This window comes from Mobula hypostoma, chromosome 5 (genome assembly GCF_963921235.1).
Source record: "Mobula hypostoma chromosome 5, sMobHyp1.1, whole genome shotgun sequence".
In the NCBI taxonomy this organism is placed as follows: Eukaryota; Metazoa; Chordata; class Chondrichthyes; order Myliobatiformes; family Myliobatidae; genus Mobula; species Mobula hypostoma.
This window is the reverse complement of record NC_086101.1, coordinates 135971526-135997892: the sequence shown is the minus strand read 5'-3', so window position 1 is coordinate 135997892 and position 26367 is coordinate 135971526. Positions and strand designations below refer to the sequence as shown.

Genomic DNA, 26367 nt, shown 5'->3' with positions numbered 1-26367 from the left:
TCCCGATCTACCTTATAATGCCCTTGCACTTTATTTATCTGGCTGCACTGCACTCCCTGGAACTGAAGCCCTATACAGCATTCTGCATTTTTTTTTACTATCCTGATGTATGGAATAATCTGTTGCATGGCATAGCTTTGCACTTTATCTTGACACGTGTCACTATAATAAACCAATTTCAATTATTTTTAATAACATCCATTAATTGGGGGAAAAAAATTGGTACCACCAAGTCCCGAGTGAACTCTGGTACAGTATTATTGTTAAATAATTAACATCTCTTCCCCAAGCTTTCACTGCTGCAAACTTTGCAATCCGCCAGCAGGAGACAGAGTGAGCGCTCGTGTTGAAGTAGCTCAGCGCTGCCCCATCTTCCGTTCACTAGCAGCGTGGAACATTGCATTTTCTCTGGAAGTCCTTGCCCTGTGACATCAGTTCCGATAGCGGGAGCCTGCCCTGGGTGGAGTTTTTCCTCAGTTGCTGATCAAGAATCAAGACAGTGACATTTGAGAGGAAGAGGCAGTAAAGTGTATTTCTTAGTAGCTAATAGGGAGAGGGGAAAGTAAGCATGACTTCAAACTCGAACCTGTCGAGCTTGCAGCGGACGGTGGAGCAGCTGAAGTTTGAGGCGGGAATCGAGAGGATTAAAGTGAGTTGAATGGGGCGCGTGGACACAATGGATAAGTGGCTCCCGTTGTTGGGCTTCAATTCCCGGGATTGGCGCACCCTGAGATCCCCCGCCACCCCCCGGCTCCGAACCCCCCAGCCCGGCGGCTGCGAGACCTGCCCCCCACCACCGGCCCTGCGGCTCCGAGACCTCCCCCCTACCACCGGCTCCGAAACCCCCACCCCGCCACCCCCCGGCCCTGCGGCTCCGAAACCCCCACCCCGCCACCCCCCGGCCCTGCGGCTCCGAGACCCCCTCTCCGCCACCCCCCGGCCCGGCGGCTCCGAGACCCCCTCTCCGCCACCCCCCGGCCCGGCGGCTCCGAGACCCCCTCTCCGCCACCCCCCGGCCCGGCGGCTCCGAAACCACCCTCCCCGCCACCCCCCGGCCCGGCGGCTCCGAGACCCCCTCTCCGCCACCCAGCGGCCCGGCGGCTCCGAGACCTCCCCCTCCCACCGGCCCGGCGGCTCCGAAACCACCCTCCCCGCCACCCCCCGGCCCGGCGGCTCCGAGACCCCCTCCCCGCCACCCCCCGGCCCGGCGGCTCCGAGACCCCCTCCCCGCCACGCCTCGGCCCGGCGGCTCCGAGACCTCCCCCTCACCGGCCCAGCGGCTCCGAGACCTCCCCCCACCGGCCCTGCGGCTCCGAAACCGTCCCCCTCACCGGCCCAGCGGCTCCGAACCCCCCCTCCCCGCCACCCCTCGGCCCGGCGGCTCCGAACCCCCCCCTCCCCGCCACCCCTCGGCCCGGCGGCTCCGAACACCCCCTCCCCGCCACCCCTCGGCCCGGCGGCTCCGTACCCGCCACCCACCGGCCCCGTATCCGCCACCCATCGGCCCGGCTGCTCCGTGCAAATAAGTCCCAACGCACTTGTCTGGAAGGGGGGACTGTTATGGGTTGGGCGCCGGAATTAACGGATTCGCATTGTGCCGATGTAGGATCGCCCTTTACCCCTCTCGGGGCATAGGCCGTGGACAGCAGCTCGCCAGTCCTCTGTCCGCTAGGCGAAGATCCTTCGTCTCCCGGTGATGAGGTCTCTGGAACTTCTGTTGGCATTTCTGTAGTGGTGGGTTTTTTTTTACACGAGATGGGGTTGCTAGCACCATACCCAGCCCTCTTCCTTTCGCAGCCCGTTTTGGGACTGTCCACGGCGGAGTTACTGCGATGTACTGCCCTTATTAAATTGAGTCAGAGTATGTAGATTCAGATGTTCCGAAGTCGTAGAAAGTTAGCATCGCCAACGCAACCCGCGGTGCAGATAGAGTCAACTGGTTCGCAGTCTCTGCGTTTGGAAGCTATAGCTGGATAGGATACCAGTATAATATCGGTAAGATTAGCCGGGCTGATCCGAGCTGAATTCGGAACATCCCGGGGTTTATACAAGTGCACGCTTTCTTCCAAAAGTTTGTAACTTCATTAAGTAAGGATGTAGTAAAAAGAGAAACTTGCATTTGTATTGCTCCTTTCACAACGTAGGACGTTCTGTGATTCACGGAGCACTTCATACAGCGTGATGGTTGTTGCCCAGTCCTGTTTTAGAGTGATGAGCAGTTCTGGTTAATTGTAAATGATACAGGAACTGCGTAAGGAAGTCTTGGGGTTTAACCTTCGTCTGGAAACTTTAAAAAAGATTCAAATAAAGGCTTATAATGGAAAATTGAGCTGTTGGAGAATGGGTCGGAAAAAAATGGAGACACCAGCTTGAGGGAGCCAGATGTGCAAATGGCTCTGCCAGTTGGGACAGTGGTTTACATAGAGAATTTTTGTCCCAAGTGATGAGATAGCAGATGCTTACTACAGGACTGTGTGGGTGGAAAATTAAAACCCAGGTCCATTTAAAGTCAATTTGAGTTTATTGTCAAAAGCACAGTTAGAACTGCTAGAGACACAGGTTCAGACCCAATCTCAATTACTGTCTGTGTAGAGTTTGCATGTTCTTTCCATGATTGCACACGTTTCTGCCCACATCCCAAAGATGTGTGGGTCGGTAGATTAATTACCTGTTGTAAGTTGCCTGTAGTGTACAGAATCTGGTTGGAATTTCTAAGTATGTGTAAAGAATAAAAATTGGGACTAATGCAGGGTTGTTGTAGATGGGGGTGGGGGGAAAGGGTTGGCATGAATGTGGTGGGCTGAAGGGACCATATCTGTATTGCACCATTGTATAACTCGAGTGTGAATGGTTGGTTCATGGTCAGGGCAAATTTGATGGGCTGAAGGATCACCTATTTCCATACTGTGTCTTTCTATGAGATTTATTTATGTAGAGACATATCATGGAATAGGTCCCTTCAGCCCTTCTAGTAGTACCGCCCAGCAACTTCCAACAGCCCTGATTTAATCCTAACCTAATATTCCCTTGGTTCCTCCGCCCCCCCCCCCTTCACAACTGAAGACCAACCCTTTCAGTTTGGTTTACTTGGTCACGTTCAACAGTTTCCAGCTTGGAGTGTGCAGGTTCAAATCATTTCACAGGTGGTCCTTGATAAGGAGCACAATCTAAATATATGCATACATGTATCTGTCTGTCCTGCCACTCCTAAACACCCCATGCTCTCATTTGCCTGCCCCCCCCCACCCCACTTCCAGCTTCTTGGTTCATATGTACAAACTTTTGCATTGGAGTCAGCACTTAACTTGTGACAGAAACAGCTCGTATTAGCGGGCATATGTTGAGACTGCAATCCAGCAAGGGAAATTCTTGATTTGTGTGGTGCTCCAGAGCAGGGGTTCCTAACCTATTTTGATGCCATGGACCAATACCATTAAGCAAGGGGTCTGTGGACTCCAAGTTGGGAACCCCTGCTCTAGAAAAATACTGCAGCCGCTGATAATCTGAAACAAAAGCAAAAATTGCTTGAAATAGAGGCTCTGGCAGCTTCTAGACACTGCCTGCCGAGAAATTACAGCATTTCTTGAAGCCTATTTTTGTGTTGCCAGCATCTTAAAGAGCAGAGGTAGGATTTAGTTTTTACATAACTAAAGACCTGTAATAAAATCATGCAGAATAGAAAGCGGGACGTGGAATGTCTGTATTAAGTATTAAATTGCCAGTTTGGAATGTAGAACAAGAAGTAGAATGCCCAGAGCCTCAGCCCAAGCCGTGTTACTTGACACGATCTTGATGAATGTGTATTTGGTCTCTCCCTTGTTCTGCTTTGGGTTGGATAACCTTTTTTTCCTGGTACGTAATCTCGTTGTGTTTGTTTATCCTGTAAATCCAAACAGCAAAAGACGCTACAAATCCAGGTACTAAGTAGTTTATGAATGGTGGAAGTGAAAATATGTGCACAGACCACTCTCGGCCAGAATTGCAGCCTGGTTATCCACGCTCAGCATCTTCACTCCTGCCCGAGATAGCTTCATCTCCCCAGCCAGCTGCCCCAGAAAGGACCTGCCAACCAACCAATTACATAGAGGACCCTGTCACTCTAATATTAGACATTAATTTTCTAATATGCCATCCTGTGGGAATGTTGGTGAAATTTTTAGCTGCTGATTAAAATATCACCCAATTTGTGATGAGGGAAGCTCTCAGTAGGCCAGCAAGCTTAGAAGAAGAGAATTATTTCCAAAATTATAAGGTTGACTTGTCATGTCTCTTAGAGATACTATACCCACTTTTGGCTTACTAACTGGAGGACTCTTGAAATAGAAGCTGACCTGAAAACTAGGCATATGGAGAACGAGGCTTCCTGTGCATCTGTGCACTAGCATTGTGCATGTGACATTTTTGCATAACAAAACACTGGGACTGGGTTAACGAAAAAAATTGCGTTTCCTAATCAGCCATTTCATAGGAAATAGAAATATTTTCTGGCAAAATGCAAATACTTTGTCATTTTGGTGTTTTTATTTCTATTTTAGATTGGTGGAATTTTAATGTGTATATCAGGGGTTGACCTGGCTAGTGGCGTAGTGGCATCAGCGTCGGACTTCGGGATGAAAGGTCCCGAGTTCGAATCCAGCCGGCTCCCCTGCATGCTTTCCATCCATGCTGGGTTACAAGCTGGTGATCTCTTTGGAAACTCACCCGGCAGAAGGCAATGGCAAAGCACTGCTGTAACTTGCCTCGTATGGGGTTCCCCACTATGTCAGAGAGGTGTGGAGGGAAATCTTCCGCTAAATGAAGAAACTCCGGATGCAACGTACCTTTCCTTTTATATCAGGGGTTTAAATCCATACCGAGCACAAGATAGCTATTTTGGGCCTTTGTGTTGGTGCTGGAAATTTTGCAAGAGTTGTCCAATTAGTCCTGTTCACTGTTCTTCTCTTCCACCCCCCCCCCCCCCAATCCTTACCCTTTCATTTTTCAGCTTCTATTTGAAAAGTTATTCTGGAATTACTTTCCATTGTTCTTGCAGACAGCTCATTCCAGGTCAGTTCAGGAAAAATCTTGGCAATAATTCATATTACTCCAACTTGCCAATCCTCCTTCAAGGGATACTTTCTCCATATTTACACTTTTGAACACTTTTTTTCAGATTTTCCCTCACTTTCTCTGTTCTGAGCAAAACATTCTCAATTTCTCCAAGTGCTAAGCATGACTGAACCAGGTTTCGTTCAGTTAAACCCTCTGAGCCCTCTTGACAGCATTGATCTCTCTTCAAAAATGTAGAGAGTTGCTAACAATTTGTAAGCTTTAACTTAGTTAAGCCAAGAGTAGCAAAAGTGGCTTATAAGAAGGAAAGTTTAAAGGAGATGTGGTAAAGGTGCCTGGAATGTACTTTCACGGTTAGTACTGGAAGCTGCTAGAATAGCGGGATTTACAAGGCTTTAAGACAGGCACATGGACATGTGGGGAATGGAGGGATATGCATAACGTACAGGCTGAAGGGTTTTAGTTTAATTAGATATTGTGTTCAACACAGACATAGTCGACTGATGGACCTGTTCCTATGCTGTTCTGTTCTATGTAAGGCAAACTTGACCTGGGACTTTCAAAGCCTTGTGGATGGACAACAGCAAAATTAGTTCCCTTATTGTAACTGGAGCCAGAAACCCTAGTTGTACAGCTGGCTGAGATGAGAGAATCTTGAACTTTTGTAGTAGCTTTTGCAACTTCAGGTGCTCTCTATATGCTTCCCAGTCAATTAAGTATTTTTGAAGTGTGGTTATTGCTGTAAGGAAGGGAAGATTGCACTCCTACAGCGGGTAGTGTGTTTGTCATGTTGATTGGTGATAAACTTTGACGAGACATTATGGAAATCTGCCCTGCTCTTTGAAAAAGCAAGCAGGGATCTTTGCTCAGTTGGGAAATCTGGTTTAATGTCTCAATGGTTATCATCTCTGGTGTATCATAAAGTCTTGAAAAGTACAGCACAGAAACAGGGCCATCTAGTGTGTGCTGGACCATTTAAGCTGCTTACTCCCATTGACCTGCATTGGCCCCGTAGCCCTCCATGCCCCTTCTGTTTATGTACCAATCGAAAATTCTCTTAAACTTTGAGATCGAGCTCGCATGCACCACTTGCACTAGCAGCCCGTTCCACACTCTCGTGACCCTCTGAGTGAAGAAGTTTCCCTTAAACTTTTTACCTTTCACCCTTAACCCCTAACTTCTAATTGTAGTCCCAACCAACCTTTCACCCTTAACCCATGACTTCTGGTTATAGTCCCACCCAGTCTCAGTGGAAAAAGTCTGCTTGCATTTACCTTATCTATACCCCTCATAATTGTGTATACCTCTATCAAATCTCCCCTCAATCTTCTATGTTCCAAGGAATACAGAATATGTTCCTAACCTATTTAATCTTTCCTTGTAGCTCTGGCCTTTCAGTCCCAGCAACATTCTTGTAAATTTTCTGTGTACCCCTTACTTGCATCTTTCCTGTAAGTAGGTGACCAAAACTACGCACAATACTCCAAATTAGGCCTCACTAATGTCTTAAACATCATCAACATTACATCCCATCTCCTGTACTCAATACTATGATTTATGAAGGCCAAAATACCAACACTTACCTTTACAGCCCTACTTACCTGTGACGCCACTTTGAATGAATTATGCACTTGTATTCCCAAATCCCTTTGTTTTACAGCACTCCTCAGTGCCCTACCGTTCATTGTGTAAGACCTACCCTGGTTAGTCCTGCCAAAGTGCAACATCTTGTCTGTATTAAGTTCCATCTGCCATTTTTCAGCCCATTTTCCCAACTGTCCCAGATCCTGCTGTAAGCCATGATAGTCTTCCTTGCTGTCCACTACACCCCCAATCGTGGTGTCATTTGCAAATTTCCTGATTAGTTAACCACGTTATCATGCAGATCATTGATATAGATGTAAAGCGACAAAGGACCCAGCACTGATCCCTGTGGCACACCACTGGTCACAGGCTTCTCGTCAGAGAGGAAACCATCTATTACCACCCTCTGACTTCTCCCATAAAGCCAATGTCTATTTCAATTTCCTACCTCATTTTGAATGTCGAACGACTGAACCTTTTTAACCAACTTCCCATGTGGGACCTTGTCAAATGCCTTGCTAAAATCCGTGTAGACAACATCCACTGGATTGCCTTCATCAATTTTCCTGTTAACTTCCTTGAAGTTAGACATAACCTACCACTCTCAAAGCCATGCTGACTATCCTCAATCGGTCCATGTCTTTCCAAATACTCATATCGGATCCCTTAAAACAACTTCCAATAACTTTCAGGCTCACAGGCCTATAACTTCCTGGTTTATCTTTAGAGCCTTTCTTAAACAGCAGAAGAATTTGGCTCTCCTCCAGTTCTCCGATACCTCACCTGTCACTAAGTATGATTTAAATATCTCTGCTAGGGCCCCGGTAATTTCTGCACTTCCCTCCTGGAGGGTCTGAGGGAACACCTTGTCAGGTCCTGGGGATTTATCCACCTTAATTTACATCAAGATGGTAAACAACCTCTTCCTCTGTAATCTGTACAAGGTCCATGAAGTTGATGCTGCTTTGTCTCACTTCTGTAGACTCTGTGTCAGGCTCCTGAGTAAATACAGATGCAAGAAAAAAATCATTGAAGATCTCCCCCATCTGTTTTGGCTCCACGCTTGGATTACCATTCTGATCTTCCAGAGGACCGATTTTGCTCCTTGCAATCCTTTTGCTCTTAACAAATATGTAGAATCCCTTAGGATTCCCCTTCACCGAGTCTTCTTTTATTCCTCCTGATTTCTTTCTTAAGTGTTCTCTTGCATTTTCTTATACTCCATAAGTACATCATTTGTCCTACCTGCCTTTGCACCTTTTTTTTTTCTTAACTGGATCCTCAATATGTCTTGAAAACTAGGGTTCCCTAAACACATTGTCTTTACCTTTTATTCTGACAGGCACATACAAGCTACGTACTCTCAAAATTTCTGAAGGCCTCCCACTTACCAATACTCCTTTGCCAGGAAACAGTCCGTCCCAGTCCACACTTGCCAGATCCTTTCTGATACCATCAAAGTTGGCCTTTCTCCAATTTAGAATCTCAGCTTGCAGACCAGACTTATCATTTTGCATATTTACTTTGCATCTAGTCACAATGCCATTGGTTTCAAAGCGTTCCCCTACACAAACTTCTGTCACCTGCCCTGTCTTGTTCCCTAATTGTAGATCAAATATCGCACACTCTCATTGGGACTTCTATGTACAGGTGCACATTCCTTTATCCGAAATTCTGAAATCCAAAAAGTTCTGAAAACCGAAGTTTTTCTCACCAACAGCTGACGTCACTCAGGTGTGACGTGGCAGCACTAACAGAGGCCGCCAGACGTCAGTTGTGGCTCAGCGCTCGTACTGGTTACACATGCATTTGCTGTTTGCTGATATTTTGTGTTCACTGTTGACTTTGTGTTTAATTTCACTGTGAAAATGTCAAAAAGAGCTGCAGATACCCCTATGGGTACAATGACAAAAAGAGAAGGAAGCATCTATCATTATCAATAATGCAGAAAGTGGAGTTATTGCAGAAGCTTAATGGTAGTGTGTCTGTGCAGCGTGTTACTGAAGAAAATAGTGTCAGAACTACCACTGTATGTATGATTTAAATAAACAGAAGGACAAGTTACTGAAGTTTTGTACATTAAGTCATTTACCATGTGTTTGATTTGGTTTGTTTGAAGCTGTATATTTTTATGTTTTATTGAATGTTTTTGTTGGAAATAAAATTTCTTCCTGTCATTATTCCCTAAACAATACAGTATAACAATTATTTACATAGCATTTACTTTGTATTAGGTATTATAAGTAATCTAGAGATGATTTAAAGTATACGGGAGGATGTGCATATGTTTGGTGTGCCGCCGGGTCCTAAAGTCCACCACACTGAGACAGGTGTGGGACTTGAGCATACGTGTTTTTTTTTGTTTTGGGGGAGGGGGGTCTGAAATCCAAAAAATTCTGAATCCTGAAATGCAACTGGCCCCAAGGATTTCGGATAAGGGATTGTAGACCTGTACTGGTTAAGGAAATTTTCCTGAATACATTTGACAAACTCTATCCTGTATATTCCTTTTTACAGTATGGGATTCACAGTCAATATGTGGAAAGTTAAAATCACCTACTATAACAACTTTATGTTCATTGCAATGGGGTCTGTGATCTCTCTGTGAATTTGTTCCTGTAAATGGCTTGGACTGTTGGGTGGTCTGTAGCATAGCCCCATTAATGTAGTCATACTTTTCTCATTCATAACGCTTCACTAGCTGAGCTCTCCGGGCTGTCCTGACTGAGTACTGTTGTGACATTTTCCCTGACTGGTAGTGCCACCCATCCCCTTTAATCCCTCCTGCTCTGTTGAATACTGAGCTGCCCCTCCTGCAACCAAGTCTCACTAATGGCTACAATACCATAATTCCATGTGTCCATCCATGCCCAAAGCTCAGATACACTTCCTACAGCTCTTTTGTATTGAAATATACGCAGCTCTGGACATTAGTCACACCACGCTCAACCTTGTGATTCCTGACGACTTCTGAGGTCTTAACATTTTCTCCTGAACCTTGCCACAGTGTGTTCTGCCACTTTGCTTCCCATCCTTCTGCAACTCTAGTTCAAAACCCTGTAGGTGTGGTGATTCCTTGGTGCAGTGCTAGGGGGCTTAACTGTGTTTTAATGTCAGTCTTTGGAGTGGGGTATAAGATCTCTGAACCAGTCTGAAAGTAAGAGGTTGGAATATCAGCTGAGTCATGGCTGACAGCTGAATGTTTTGTGAAGAGATAATGCATCTTAAAAACAATAGATTGCAAGGAAAAGGTTCCTCTATCATATAAATTCCAGACTGTCGGAATCATACCACACTACATTTCAGCATGAACTAAGCCTTATAACCTGAGTACTATACATCTTTAGTACTGGTGTGATACTGTACTCTTTATAAGGCTGAAAAAATACACATTACAATTATTGCCTTGAAAGAGTTGAAAGAGCTCCCCTACACAACTTCACAAGTCAGATATTCAGATACATGGGCTATTTCACAGTCTTTACTGAGAGTCTCTGAGAGGACAGCATTAAGTGTCAGTTCTTAATGGAGAGGGAAGAAGTTGGTTTGAAGTTACATACAGACAAGACTGGATTTCTTTCTCTGAAAGAACCAGGTGGGTTTCCACATCAAAGCAGCAGTTTCATGAGTTTAAATTTGCATCTGGTGGGATTTTAGTGTGCCTCTCGGTTAGCCCAGGTCTCTGGGTAACCCGTGCTGTTGTCTCTCGGTTAGCCCCGGTCTCTGGGTAACCCGTGCTGTTGTCTCTCGGTTAGCCCCGGTCTCTGGGTAACTCATGCTGTTGTCTCTCGGTTAGCCCAGGTCTCTGGGTAACTCGTGCTGTTGCCTCTGGGTTAGCCCCGGTCTCTGGGTAACCCGTGCTGTTGTCTCTCGGTTAGCCCCGGTCTCTGGGTAACCCGTGCTGTTGTCTCTCGGTTAGCCCCGGTCTCTGGGTAACTCATGCTGTTGTCTCTCGGTTAGCCCAGGTCTCTGGGTAACTCGTGCTGTTGTCTCTCGGTTAGCCCAGGTGTCTGGGTAACTTGTACTGTTGTTGCCTCTGGGTTAGCCCCGGTCTCTGGGTAACTCGTGCTATTGTCTCTCGGTTAGCCCCGGTCTCTGGGTAACCCGTGCAGTTGTCTCTCGGTTAGCCCCGGTCTCTGGGTAACCCGTGCTGTTGTCTCTCGGTTAGCCCCGGTCTCTGGGTAACCCGTGCTGTTGTCTCTCGGTTAGCCCCGGTCTCTGGGTAACCCGTGCTGTTGTCTCTCGGTTAGCCCCGGTCTCTGGGTAACCCGTGCTATTGTCTCTCGGTTAGCCCCCGTCTCTGGGTAACCCGTGCTGTTGTCTCTCGGTTAGCCCCGGTCTCTGGGTAACCCGTGCTGTTGTCTCTCGGTTAGCCCCGGTCTCTGGGTAACCCGTGCTGTTGTCTCTCGGTTAGCCCCGGTCTCTGGGTAACCCGTGCTGTTGTCTCTCGGTTAGCCCCGGTCTCTGGGTAACCCGTGCTGTTGTCTCTCGGTTAGCCCCGGTCTCTGGGTAACCCGTGCTGTTGTGTCTCGGTTAGCCCCGGTCTCTGGGTGACCGTGCTGTTGTCTCTCGGTTAGCCCAGGTCTCTGGGTAATTCATAAGTTGCATACTCTCTGTCGCTCAGTTGGCCTTAATGAGCAGCATTTAGGGGATTTCATTATGAACATCTAGTGTAGTTCCTTCAAAGTAGTATAACACTTCAACATGTGTCATGGGACCAGTTAGTTAGGCATTTCACACCAGCCCTCGGGGCTGATGCTGGCTCGATGAAGGAGGTTATACGGAGCATCTCGCAGGAAGAAATAGTGATCGTAGTGGGAATTCTGAGAGCTGAAATCGCCTTCCTCCATTGAATTATTCTCATAGACCTCAATGATGAATTCCTAATGCTTGGGTTTGAGTTTGCGACTTTCTGTCCTCATTGCCTGTTGTAAACAAGTGTTCAAGTGATTAAGCAGCAAAGGTTAGCTTTATTTGTCAAGTACATCAAAATTTGTTATTTGCATTGAATCAAATCAGTGAAGATTGTGCTGGGCAAGTGTCACTGCATTTCCAGCACCAACGTAGCCCGTCCACAACTCAGTGATCCTACCTGCATGTCTTTGGAATGAGAGGGGAAATTGGAGCACCCCGGCCGTCACAGGGAAATGTGCAAACTCTTTACAATCAGTGGCAGGAATTGAACCCCGGTCGGTGATTGCTGGCTACTCTGATGCTCCGTGTGGTCCCTGTTGCATTGTAGAAAACTAGCAGTCAATTTGTGCATTGCATTGTAAAATTGCACAATCTGCAGTGTCCTAGTGCCTACCTCATCTGTGTTTGACCGTGGTGTTGGGAAGGACTGGCTTACTTCCAGATAGAATTGTGGGAGCTTTTGCATTGAGCCGAGAGGGGTTTTGCTAAGCGCCCACTAGTTCAGCAGACCCGTGGTGAGGTATCAGCCTACGTTTTGGCACTGGAGTGTCGTGGGAGGACCTGAACACAGGCGTTGGTGATGCAGAATTAGGAGGCTTCCTGTTGAGCCATAGCTGACTCTCTGGGGGAAGCAAGAACCCAGAAATGTCACTGCCAAGAACAAGACTGCCACAACTACTTGCTGAAGTTTAGTTTTGGGAAGTGAGTTGCTGGAGATGACTGGGATTTGCAATATTGAGCTTCTGAATGAAGAGATCTAATAGTTTCAGTGAATTATGCCAGCTCTGGTTTCTGAGAATTCCTGTAAGGGAAAGCAGAGTTGATCAGAAACTGACAATGTCAATTTACACTGCCTGCACAAAAAAATACAGTTGGAAAGTAAGTGGGACTGTTTGGATGTTCTACAATGGGCCAATTGTCAAAGAATGACCTTTACTTAAAAATTTCTTCACAAAATGTAAGTGATCGTAGACTGCTGGTAGTGTAAACAGTACCACAGGAAGAGATTGGCACATTACTTACTAACTCAGAAGGAGATTCTGACTCAGTATTTTCAGTGAATCCTGTTTTGTTCTGAAATTTATTCTTGGGCCACAAGTGGATTCCTCTTGCTTGCATGCTTTTATTTTACCAACAGAAGACTTTTTTTAAAACTTTGAAATGCAGTATTTTATTTCGCCTGCCGTGTGGGAAAGGTTGAAAACTAAAATCTTGGGATATGAATTTGTATTGGTTTTTTAAAAATAATAATGCCAACGTGAACCAGAATCCTATTGTATGCCTAATGGCGTGGTATGTCAACAGCTTTGCTTGAGCACTGCAAGGAAGTTTTGGCACAGCTCGGCACATCAGAGAAACCAGTCTCCCCTCCATAGAGTCTGTCTACACTTCCTGTTGTCTTGGTACAAGCAGCCTAAAGACTCCACCCATCGCAGACATTCCCTCTCCTCCCCCCACGCTGCTGGGCATAAAATACAGAAGCCTGAAAGCACCTACCACCAGGCCCAAGGACAACTTCTGTCTTGCTATTATAAGACCATTGAACAGTTCCCTGGTGTGATAAGACCTCACAGTCTACCTCGAAATGACCTGGCACCTTATTGTTTACCTACACTGCTCCTTCTTTGTGATTATGAGACTTTTATTCTGCCCTCTTATTGTTTTCGCTTGTACTATCTCAATGTACTGTTCTAATGAATTAAGTCCAAAGTACATTTATTATCATCAAAGGATGTATACTATATGCAACCTTCAGGTTCATCTCCTTATAGGCAGCCACAAAACAAAGAAACCCAATAGAGCCCATTTAAAAAAAAAGACTTGTCAAAACACCCAGTTGTTGGGTGGGTGGGGGTGGGGAAGGAACAGATCATGTGAACAAATAACACTCAGAACTGAACTTCACTAAAGTGAGCCCATAGCTGCAACGCCAGTCGTCACTGCCGCCGGTCCAGGAGGCCATTAGTTGCAGGCCACAGCCTCAGTTCAGCACAGAGATGAGAACCTCACAGAGCAGTGAACTGAACACCGGCCCGCGCTTTGCCTCTGGCCCTGACACCCTGACCTTTTCATTCTGGCCGGTGCCTAAATTGGCAAACCTCGGCTCATTCCTCACTCTTGGAATTGGGCCTGGGCCCCGCTACCTTGTCTGAGTTCTGCTGCATCAAATCACCTCCACGTCCACTCCAGCAATGGCCAAACATTGGCTCATTTCCCGTCCTCGGGCCCGGGCCCCACCGCCTTGTTTCGGCGCGTACGCGCCACGCTGCAACCTTCCTGCCCCTTCGAGACTTCAGTTCACGTGGCGAAGGTGCCAGGTTGTACAGATGGTTCAAAATGGTTTGCAAGGCAAGTTTTTTCACTGAATTTTAGTATGTTTGACAGTAATAAATCAACTTTACCATTTTACAATTTGCATTCTAGATTGATTTTGTCCTGGTGTATTCTCCTTCCACCCTCTTTCTTCTCCCTTTTTTCCTTTCCTAGTTCAATGACAAAAAATAGATGATATCCCGTATTTATACAGTGCCTTTAATGTGGTGTAACTTTCTGAGGTATCGTTACTAATATCAAAGGAATTTTGCCACTGGGTCCTGAAAAGAAATAGCAGAAAGCTGAACAAAAATTTGGTCAAAGAGGGTGACGTTTAAGGGAATCGGAGAAAATTGGTGTGGTTTATGGAAAGACTTCCCAGTATTAGCACTTCTGCAGTTGGAATTATGATTTACACTGGTAAAGCAAATGAAGTTGGGAATGTTCAATGTTTTCATACTGAGATTTCACTGTCAATGGTCTCAAAACTGCAACTTGGTTTCCCTCTCCACAGATGCTGCCCGACTTCCTGAGTGTTTCCAACGTTTTCTGTTTTTGTTTGAGGGATCAGAAATTTGTTGATACCTTTTCCACCCCAACGTTTTTTGGTTGGAGAAATTTGTATCGCTTGTCTGTCAAGCGCATCTTCTGATGAGAAAGTCTTTGTATTCAAATCTAGGTTTCACAGGCTGCCACTGAACTCCAGCAGTATTGCATCCAAAATGCCTGCAAAGATGCGTTGTTGGTGGGATTACCTGCAGGAAGCAACCCCTTCAGAGAACCTAGGTCCTGCTCCCTTCTCTAATACCAGCCGTACCAGGTAGCCTTTTGAAGTTAACTGTTTATGTGAAATTGTATTTGTCACTTGAACTATCAAATGGGAATGGCTGCCAAAGGATTTTCTTTGATTGGGGATTTCTCATTTCTGTTGTGTTTGGGAAAATTGACTGTGGGCCACTTTTCCCAACTCAGGAAGAAAAAGAGAAATTCCCGTCAGGCGAGAAACTTTGGCACTCTTGCACATGCAAATAATATGGCACCTCACCTCATTCAAGTGGTTATTGCTCACAAACGTCTTCCTTCAGTTGTAGCTTTGAATAAAAATCCCACCATGCAGAGCTGATTCACCACTGTAATCTCTACTTGCTCAGTCATCTGCTGGAAATGAAACCCATTTCCTGCACCTTAACAATCTCTCCACAACATTGATATCTTTAGTAATATTGAAAGCTTAAATCAGATGAATATCACAGCCATATCCTTCCAACAAATTGGAAAATGAGGTTAAAACCAGAGCTAGAAATTATTTGAGTTTCTCTTTTCTATTCATCTACAGCCTATAAGGAAATGGGGACTGGGGTGTTGTAACAAAATGGAATATAAAGGGTACATTGTCTTTCCAATGAAATTTCCCAAAGTCATGGATAACTTTGTCATTACTTAGTTGTCTTTGTAACGTGGACCAATGTGCTTTGTAGTAGACTCCCTTAGTGAGCTGTGCTAAATTAAATATAGTCCAGTTGTCTATCTCCATCTTCACTTTAGTCTATGCATGTGAATGCAGGACCTTTGAGTGATTGATTTCAGACCCAAAGGTGGACATAAAATATCTGTTTGACTCCTCTCCAAGTTACTGTTTCTATTGGTTATTTCTTCCAGAGCAGCATGCAACATTCACCATTATTTACAGTGTCTCAGGTCAAAAATATATGCATAAATTAGCTTGTTTGAATGGCCTTATTTTGGTTTGTTTCCCATGTGCAAGAATGCTTCACCGTTATTTTTGTTTAGCAATATAGCGCAGAGTTGGCCCTTTGAGCCATGCCGTGCCAGCAAATCCCAACAAACCCAATTAACCCTAACCTAATCACGCAACCATTTACAATGGCAATTAACCTTCCCAGTATGTCTTTGGACTGTGGGAGGAAACTGGAGCACCTGGGAAAGCCCATGCATTCCACAGACTCCTTATAGAATGGCTTTGAATTAAACTCTGAACTCCAGAATGCCCGAGCTGTAATAGCATCACACTACTGGGGCGTTTTCTTTTTAAGTTGACTAAAGTAGTGGAGCTTCCATAGAGGGCGAATGTGGCCAATTCTGGAGTTGCTGCTCCTTGTGGGAAGCCTCCATGTCTGCAGACGTTAAAGGCAGTCAATGACCAGGTATAGCACAGCTCAGTCCATTATATTTTTATAAAACGTGGTGTACAAAGCAAAATTTATAGATCACTTACTTTTACTGAAGTTTTCCAATAGGGTATGTTATTTAAAACTCCTACAATTTTTGAAATATAGTGCAAGAACTTTTTTGTGCTTGCAACCCACATTTTACCTAAAATTTGCCAGTAATCAATTATTTATTTATCTCCCTGGGATTTGCCATTTAGTTTTCATGATCTGTTTTGTTTTGCAGGATGTTGGCCAAATTTGAGAGAAACTTGACGACAATTAACGCTGCCTTGATATGAAGAACATTTTTCTGACACTGTCACTTTTCTTTTTAGCCAAAACAAATTTGTATTTATTAATTTCTTTATGATAGTTTCTCCCAGCTTGACTGTATGCTTCCTTTGGACAACAGGTTTGTGATGAATATTGTAACTGGGTTATGACCAGAGGACAGAAGTACTTAAAAATACTTCCCTGTTAATTAGCAGTATCTTTCCAATGTTCCTGGAGCAATATGCTCTTGTAATTTCTTGGGAGTTTGTTGTAACCTGAAACAAAACAAAGAAAATGCATGCATTTAACATTTTCAAGGTTATTTCTATTACACAGAGTTAAAATTATGTTTCCAGTGCCTAGTGTTTTGGCGAGGGGGAAGATGTTAACACAATGGAAGTTTCAGCCAGTGCTTATTTTGAGTTTCCATACTGAATTTTTATTGATAAAGTAATTTTCAAGATCCAGTGTTAACTTTACAATATTTTTGTATATATCTGCAATGGTCACCTTTTAAAAAGTTTGTTTCTGTAAGGAAAGGTGGCGCTATCCTTGAATGGCTCCCTGTTCTTTTGACAGTGAAGCACTGTTGATGATTACATTTGTATATTTTCCCCTGCTTCATTTTACTGTAATGGAACGAAAGTAGTAGTTCACAAGCTCAGCTTCATAGTATTTATTTTATGTTTCACCAAAAGTAAGAAAAGTGTAATTTTACATTTAAAAAATCATGCAAAATACTCAAATCGTCCTCAAAAATAGTAAGCGAATGCTGAAAAAGTAACTGCCACTATTTCTTCTGATTGCTTGTAAGATTAAATATTGTATAGCACACCTGGATGGTTTAATTAAATATATTAAAATGTACATTTTGAAAATGTCTATCCTGTTTGTATAGATTAAATGGCAGAAAAGTAAAGTTTGGCTATAAAGTTCTGAAATCTGTTTTGAATGCTATCTAAAGTTCTGTTGCATCTTCCTGTACATGGATGCTTCTGTGTGTGTGATAGCATAATAAGCTTACTGGATGGGTATCCAGAGATATAAGTTCAAACTCCACCACAGCTACTGGGAATTTAAAATCAAAATAATAAAAAGTAATGGTAGTGTGAATGTGCAGGATATCTGGAAGGTGATAGGTGAAGCTAGGTGGGTGGGAAAGGTCAAGGGCCGGAGAAGAAGAAATCTGATAGGAGGGAAGAATGGACCATAGGAATAAGGGAGGAAGGTGTGTCGGCGCAGGTGAGAAGAGGTAAAAGGTCAGGGTAGGGAATGGGGGGAGGGTTGGTGGTTAGTTTAATGAAAGGAGAAGTCGATATTCATGCCACCAGGTTGGAGGCTACCCAGATGGAATGTAAGGTGTTGCTCCTGCACCTTGAGCATGGCCTCGTCTTGGCATAATGGGAATTGAAATAAAAATGTTTGCCCACCAGGAAGTCCCGCTTGTGGTGGATGGTGCAGAGGTGCTCAGTGAAGTGGTCCACCAATTTACAACATGTCTCACCAATGTAGGGGAGGCCATATCGGCAGCACCGGACATAATAGATCTCCCCAGTAGATTCACAGGTCAAGTGTTGCCTCACTTGGAAGGACTGTCTGGGGCCATGAATGGAGGTGAGGGAGGAGGTGTATCAGCAGGTGTAGCACTTCTGCTTGCAGGATAAGTGCCTGGAGGGAGATTAGTGGGGAGGGGCAAATGGACAGGGATCACAGGGAGTGCAGAAAGTGGAGTGAGAGGGGAGGTATATGTTTAGTGGTAGGATCCCTTTGGAAATGGTGGAAGTTGTGAAGGATAATGTGTTGGATGCAGAAGTTGATGAGGTGCTAGGAAAGGACAAGAGGAACTTCAAATAACCCATCCTTGTTCTCCTGTTGTATTACAATGGACCTCACTTTGATAAAACTAAATTATCTTCAGAAACTATTGGTAATTCACTTAAATCTTTTATTTTAAGAAATAAACTTGCACTTACAGCAGATGCTTTACTTTTAAAACGACGCATCATGATTAATGAGCGGAGATTCTGGGTCTACCAGATGGATCTCAGAAGGGGTATATGCTGGAGTCCTGATAAAGGGTCTCTGCTTGAAGCCTTGGCTGTTTATTCCTCTCCATGGATGCTGCCTGGTGTGCTGAGTTCCTCCAGCAGTTTGTATGTGTTAATGACTAATGCCATATACCAGCGGTCCCCAACGAGGAAACGATATGAGTCAGCTGCACCTTTCCTCATTCCCTGTCAAGCACTGTTGAACTTGAACATAGGGTTGCCAACTGTCCCGTATTTGCTGGGACATCCTGTATATTGGGCTAAATTGGTTTGTCCCATACGGGACCGCCCTTGTCCTGTATTTCCCCCGCTAAAGTAGAGCGTTCCTATGAAACCTTTCGTGCCGAAATGGCGTGAAGCGAAGAAGCAATTACCATTAATTTATATGGGAAAAGTTTTTCAGTGTTTCCATACCCAAAAAATAACCTACCAAATAACACATAAAACCGAAAATAAATATCGCTAACATATAGTAAAAGCAGGAAGGATATGATAAATACACAGCCTATATAAAGTAGAAATAATCTATGTACAGTGTAGTGGGGAAGATGAAGGCAAAACCGATTTGTGGGGGGAAAAATCCGCATGTGCGCGCATGCGCACACAGGTGCCCGCGCAAGGCGTCATGATCATGGTAGTCTTTACAGGGGTAAAGTGTCCTGGGATTTGACTGCTACTTTTGTCCCTTATTTGGGTGTGAGAAAGTTGGCAACCCTAACTGTAAAAGACATGTTGAGGTGAGTTTAACCCCACTTAAGCTACAAACTATAAACCACAAATCGACACCCCCCCCCCACCCCGGTCGGTCGGTCTGCGGTGCAAAAAAGGTTGGGGACCCCTGCCATATACCCTTGCAGAGATCCATGTGTGTTGCTCATGATTTCCAGCATCTGCAGAATCTTGTCTTTATGAACAGCCATTAGCATGTTCATTGTATGGATTCAGACTGCTTCCTCAGTTTTATTTGACCTACCACTGTGTCCTTGGGTGCTGTTTGATTGTTTCTTCACCAGTCAATACTGTTGTGTTTTCCAGGATAGCTCGGTTTGAAAGTGGTACCAATTAAACTGTGGAATTCATTGACTAAATTGCACCACCGATGCTATTGCTTGGCTTAGAAAATATGCAAATACTAGACAGGTAAATATAGGAAACAAGGCAATCATTTTGCACACAAAGGTCCCAAAATAGGGATGTGGAATTTACTAGATAATATCTCTTGGAGATCTTGGTGAATCATTATTCTCTTAGATACCATCTGAGAGAGTGGGTGTGGTGTGTCACAGCTGCAAAATGTGAACGTTTTATTTCTCAATTTGTAACCATGCAACGGAACTTCAACCTCCACTTTGTGCTTCTGTGTTGGGATCAAGTTTCAAGTTTATTGTTAGAGGCATACATAACTCAGCTGTAAATGCAATGAGAATTCTTTTCTTTTGCAGCACAGTACATTACAGACAGTAGTTGCATGAAATTAAATTAACAGAAATTGTTTGTAACTTACATGACACAATAAACAAAATAGACATAATAATATTAGTCAAGTTGAGGAAAATATACTCCAAGGTAGAATGAGGTAAATTTCTCTCAACAATTTTTCTTTCAGCTCCTTCCACTTTTCCAAACTTGAGGGGTAGCTATGGACCCCAGCTATGCCTGCCTCTTCACTGGCGGCACAGAACAGTCCATGTTCTGAGCCTTCCCCGGTAATACTCCCCAGCTCTCCCTCTGCTACACTGACGGCTGCATTGGTGCTGCTTCATGCACCCATGCTGAGTTCAATTTCATCAAATTTGCCTCAAATTTCCACCTTGACCTTAAATTCACTTGATCCATCTCTGACACCTCTCTCCCCTTTCTTGATCTCTCTGTCTCCATCTCTGGAGACAAACTGTTAACCAACATGTTTTATAAACCTATCGATCCCCATTCCATCTCCTGAAAAAGAAAAGAAAAGGCAAGCTATTCCCCTTTCTCAGTTCCTTTGCCTCTGCCACATATGTTCCCAGGATACAGCTTTTCATTCCAGATTATCAGAGATGTCCTCCTTCAAAGAATGGGGGTTCCCTCCCTCCACTATTTATGCTGTCTCAACACATCTCCACCATTTCCCATACATCTGTGCTCACCCCATCTTGCTGCTTTAACAGTGATAGAGTTCCTCTTGTCCTTACCTACCACCCTCTAAGCCTCTGCATAGAAATATAGAAAATAGGTGCAGGAGTAGGCCATTTGGCCCTTTGAGCCTGCGCCGCCATTCAGTATGATCATGGCTGATCATCCAACTCAGAATCCTGTATCAGCCTTCCCCCCATACCCCGTGATCCCTTTAGCCACAAGGGCCATATCTAACTCCCTCTTAAATATAGCCAATGAACCAGCCTCAACTGTTTCCTGTGGCAGAGAATTCCACAGATTCACCACTCTGTGTGAAGAAGTTTTTCCTAATCTCGGTCCTAAAAGGCTTCCCCTTTATCCTCAAACTGTGACCCCTCGTTCTGGACTTTCCTAACATCGGGAACAATCTTCCTGCATCTAGCCTGTCCAATCCCTTTAGGATTTTATATGTTTCAATAAGATCCCCCCTCAATGTTCTAAATTCCAACGAGTATAAGCCGAGTCGATCCAGTCTTTCATCATATGAAAGTCCTGCCATCCCAGGAATCAATCTGGTGAACCTTCTTTGTACTCCCTCTATGGCAAGGATGTCTTTCCTCAGATTAGGGGACCAAAACTGCACATAATACTCCAGGTGTGGTCTCACCAAGGCCTTGTACAACTGCTGTAATACCTCCCTGCTCCTGTACTCGAATCCTCTCGCTATGAATGCCAGCATACCATTCGCCTTTTTCACTGCCTGCTGTACCTGCATGCCCACTTTCAATGACTGGTGTACAATGACACCCAGGTCTTGTTGCACCTCCCCGTTTCCTAATCGGCTACCATTCGGATAATAATCTGTTTTCCTGTTCTTGCCTCCAAAGTGGATAACCTCACATTTATCCACATTAAATTGCATCTGCCATGAAATTGCCCACTCACCTAACCTATCCAAGTCACCCTGCATCCTCTTAGCATCCTCCTCACAGCTAACACTGCCGCCCAGCTTCATGTCATCCGCAAACTTGAAGATGCTGCATTTAATTCCCTCATCCAAGTCATTAATATATATTGTAAACAACTGGGGTCCCAGCACTGAGCCTTGCGGTACCCCACTAGTTACTGCCCGCCATTCTGAAAAGGTCCCGTTTATTCCCACCCTTTGCCAACCAACTCTGCCAACCAGTTCTCTATCCACATCAATACCATACCCTCAATACCGTGTGCTTTAAGTTTGCACACTAATCTCCTGTGTGGGACCTTGTCAAAAGCCTTTTGAAAATCCAAATATACCACATCCACTGGTTCTCCCCTATCCACTCTACTAGTTACATCCTCAAAAAAATTCTATGAGATTCGTCAGACATGATTTTCCTTTCACAAATCCATGCTGACTTTGTCCGATGATTTCACCGCTTTCCAAATGTGCTATTATCACATCTTTGATAACTGACTCTAGCATTTTCCCCACCACCGATGTCAGGCTAACTGGTCTATAATTCCCCGGTTTCTCTCTCCCTCCTTTTTTAAAAAGTGGGGTTACATTAGCCACCCTCCAATCCTCTGGAACTAGTCCAGAATCTAAAGAGTCTTGAAAAATTATCACTAATGCATCCACTATTTCTTCGGCTACTTCCTTAAGCACTCTGGGATGCAGACCATCTGGCCCTGGGGATTTATCTGCCTTTAATCCCTTCAATTTACCTAACACCACTTCCCTACTAACATGTATTTCCCTCAGTTCCATCTCACTGGACCCTCTGTCCCCTACTATTTCTGGAAAATTATTTATGTCCTCCTTAGTGAAGACAGGACCAAAGTAGTTATTCAATTGGTCTGCCATGTCCTTGCTCCCCATAATCAATTCACCTGTTTCTGTCTGTAGGGGACCCACATTTGTCTTAACCAATCTTTTTCTTTTCACATATCTATAAAAGCTTTTACAGTCAGTTTTTATGTTCCCTGCCAGTTTTCTCTTGTAATCTTTTTTCCCCTTCCTAATTAAGCCCTTTGTCCTCCTCTGCTGAACTCTGAATTTCTCCCAGTCCTCAGGTGAGCCACTTTTTCTGGCTAATTTGTATGCTTCTTTGGAATTGATACTATCCCTAATTTCCCTTGTCAGCCATGGGTGCACTACCTTCCTTGATTTATTCTTTTGCCAAACTGGGATGAACAATTGTTGTAGTTCATCCATGCGATCTTTAAATGCTTGCCATTGCATATCCACCGTCAACCCTTTAAGTGTCATTTGCCAGTCTATCTTAGCTAATTCATATCTCATACCTTCAAAGTTACCCTTCTTTAAGTTCAGAACCTTTGTTTCTGAATTAACTATGTCACTCTCCATCTTAATAAAGAATTCCACCATATTATGGTCACTCTTACCCAAGGGGCCTCTCACGACAAGATTGCTAATTAACCCTTCCTCATTGCTCAATACCCAATCCAGAATAGCCTGCTCTCTAGTTGGTTCCTCGACATGTTGGTTCAAAAAACCATCCCGCATGCATTCCAAGAAATACTCTTCCTCAGCTCCTTTACCAATTTGGTTCACCCAGTCTATATGAAGATTGAAGTCACCCATTATAACTGCTGTTCCTTTATTGCACACATTTCTAATTTCCTGTTTAACACCATCCCCAACCTCACTACTACTGTTAGGTGGCCTGTACACAACTCCCACCAGCGTTTTCTGCCCCTTAGTGTTATGCAGCTCTGCCCATATCGATTCCACATCCTCCCAGCTAATGTCCTTCCTTTCTAGTGCGTTAATCTCCTCTCTAACCAGCAATGCTACCCCACCTCCTTTTCTTTCATGTCTATCCCTCCTGAATATTGAATATCCCTGAATGTTGAGCTCCCATCCCTGGTCACCCTGTAGCCAACACACCATTCTTCATAACTTCTATCTCCAAATGGATCCTACCTCTAAGTATATCCGTACTTCCCCCACCCCGTCGTTGCGTCTGCAAGGATCGCCTCATCCGTAATTCCCTTGTCTAATCGTCCCTTCCGGCACTTATCCCTGCTGGGGGCCTAAGTGCTACCCCTGCCCATACACTTCCTCCCTCACCTCCATTCAGGGCCCCAGACAGTCCTTCCAGGTGAGACAACACTTCACCTGCAAATCCACTAGGGTCAACTATTGTGTCCAGTGTTCCCAATGCCACTCTTCAGCATTGGTGAGACCTGCCATAAAATTGGGGGCCGTCAATGTTTGTTCGTAGCCAAACATTTTAATTCCCATTCTGATTCCCGTTCCAACATTTTGGCTCGTAGCCTCCTCTTGTGCTAAGATGAGACCACCCTCAGTGTGGAGGAGCAACAGCTTATATTCCATCCGGATAGCCTCTAAACTGAAAGCATTGTTATTGATTTCTCCTTCCTTTTTTGAAAAAAAAAATTCCCTCCCCTTCTTTCTCCCATTCTGGCCTTTTATCTTCTCACCTGCCTATTCCCCTGGTGCCCCTCCTCCTTCCCTTTCTCCTATTGTCCACTCTGCGATCAGATTCCTTCTTCTCCAGTCCTTGACCTTTCCCACCCACCTATCACCTTCCGGCTATCTCCTTCTCTCACAACCTTTTTAATTCCAGTGTCTTCCCCCTTCCTTTCCTGTCCTGAAGAAGGGTCTTGGCCCAAAACGTTCACTATTTTTTCATTTCCATTGATGCTACTTGACCTGCTGAGATCCTCCAACTTTCTGTGTATGTTGCTTTGATTAGGTTTGATCAAGAACCTGACGGCAAAGGCTGAACCATGAGTTGTGCATTTTCAGGTACCTGTACTGCGTGTCTAAGGGCAGCAATGAGGAGGGGGTATGGCCTGGATCGTGGGGAATCCCTGATAATGCATGTCACCTTCATGGGACATTCTGTAGCTGTTCTTGATGGAAAGAGTTGTACAGTACCACTAATAGGACTGGCTAAATCCGCTATTTTCTGTAGCCTCTTGCATTCCTGTGTTTTGGATTTTCAATACCAGGCTATGATGCAACCAGTTAAAATGGTTTTCCCTGTATATCTGTAGAAATTTGTCATACTTTTCACTGACATGTAAATTGCTTTAAACCTCTGAGAAAATTGAGACACTGTCACACCACCTGCATGATTACATCTGTGTTTGGCCCAGGATAGATTCTTGGAGATGCTGACACTAAAGAACTTGAAGCAGCTCACCCTTTCCACCACAGACTGCTCAATGAGGATTGAAAGGTGAATTGGGAGTAACCTGAGAATGCCCAAATTTATATAAGAGGTGTGTATGCAGTGGGAGGTGGGTAGGTAGCGTATTGACTGCCTGCATGCAGTTAATCTGAACAATATTTAAATAGCCAAAATAGAAGTTTATTTTCCTAGGAGGAGGATGTATTAATTTCTTGGAACTGACAAATATTCTGTCTTGAGTAAAGACTGGAGTTTCCTACGTATGACACATATATATTGGGGCTTCTTTTAACATGTTATGTTCTTTGGATGTGTCTCAACTTTCACACAATATCCGCTAAAGAAGGCACACTTTGGCTGAAAGTCCAGAGGAAGTGATCTTGTTTTTAAAGCCTTGATTTTGGCTAATCTACACAAGTAACTGGGAAATGAAAACAACTGGAAAGGAAGTGGCCTTGATATTACCATAACTATTCACATCCTTCTATGAAAAACCTGTTTTAAAGCAGATGATTTTCTTTTCTTACTTTGTCATTTAGTTCTTAAAAAGTGAGGCTTGTAATCTATGTGGCACATGTATAGGCGACTACCGAGATTTTTTTTTTAAAAAAAAGGCCAGCAGTGCTAGTCTATTCATTGACAAATGGTGAGAAAATATAGAAAATTCTGCCTTCAGCTCAAGGGTAACTTTGAGAAGTTCAAATGGACATTTGACACTGACACGGTAGTAATGGGGACTGTTTCTCCTGGCTAAGCAATGTGAAGTAGGGAGTCATAATCTCAACAAAAGCGGATCGCCATTTCAAACTGAAATTGGAATTCTCTGCTTAAGAGCTCCAAAGCCTCAATCACTGAATGCACTTAAACCAGAGGATCATAGATATATGAATATTAAAGGAGGCAAGTATTATGAGGGATAAGGCAGAAAAAAATGGTGTGTGAGATGGAATATCAGGTATGATTTTGTTCTCTGGAACACACAAGAAGGCAAATCCCTTACATCAGCTCTTATTTCTAGTGTTCTTTTGATGTTAAGGATACCCAACCATTGTCACAACCTGCTCAATTCATAAGACCATAAGATATAGGAACAGAATTAGGCCATAAGACCAATCGATCCTGCTCTACCATTCTTTCATGGCTGATTTATTATCCCTCTTAATTCCATTCTCCTACATTGTCCCTGCAACTTTTGACACCCTTACTAATCAAGAACTTGTCAACTTTCATTTTAAATATACCCAATGACTCGGCTTCTGCAGCTGTCTGTGGCAATGAATTCCACAGACTCACAACCCTCCAGCTAAAGGAATTCTTCCTCATCTCTGTTCTAAAAGTATGTCTCAGGCTGTGTTCTCTGGTCCTAGACTTGGCCACCATAGGAAACACCTGGAAAATGAAATTGAAGACCTCAGAGCAAGACTGCGGTACCAGAGGGACACTGGGGACTGCTGTATACTTGGCTTCACGGAAACATAGCTCGCACCTGCCATTTCAGACGCAGCACTGCAGCCCGATGGCTTCGCCATTCTCCACAAAGACAGGTCAGTTGAGTCTTTTAAAGGTGGAGGAGGGAGAGTATGCTTCATGAGTAACTCATCGTGGTGCAGAGACGTGATGGTTCTAACTCAGTCCTGCTCACCCAACCTGGAACATCTAGTGGTCAAGTGTCATCCGTTTTCTCTGTCGAAGGAGTTTTTTTGCCATCATCCTGACAGTGGTGTGCTTTCCACCTCAAGCCAACATCAGACA

General features: G+C 44.3%; 1 protein-coding gene across 1 annotated transcript; it reads left to right on the top strand.

Moving 5' to 3' along the window:
- The first annotated feature begins 395 nt into the window (after positions 1 to 395).
- Positions 396 to 17256, top strand: gng10 (guanine nucleotide binding protein (G protein), gamma 10). The gene is made up of 3 exons (XM_063048981.1): positions 396 to 649; positions 14540 to 14680; positions 16276 to 17256. The coding sequence occupies exons 1-2, from the start codon at positions 569 to 571 to the stop codon at positions 14663 to 14665; spliced, it is 207 nt and encodes a 68-aa protein (XP_062905051.1). The 5' UTR covers positions 396 to 568; the 3' UTR covers positions 14666 to 14680; positions 16276 to 17256.
- Positions 17257 to 26367: the final 9111 nt, after the last annotated feature.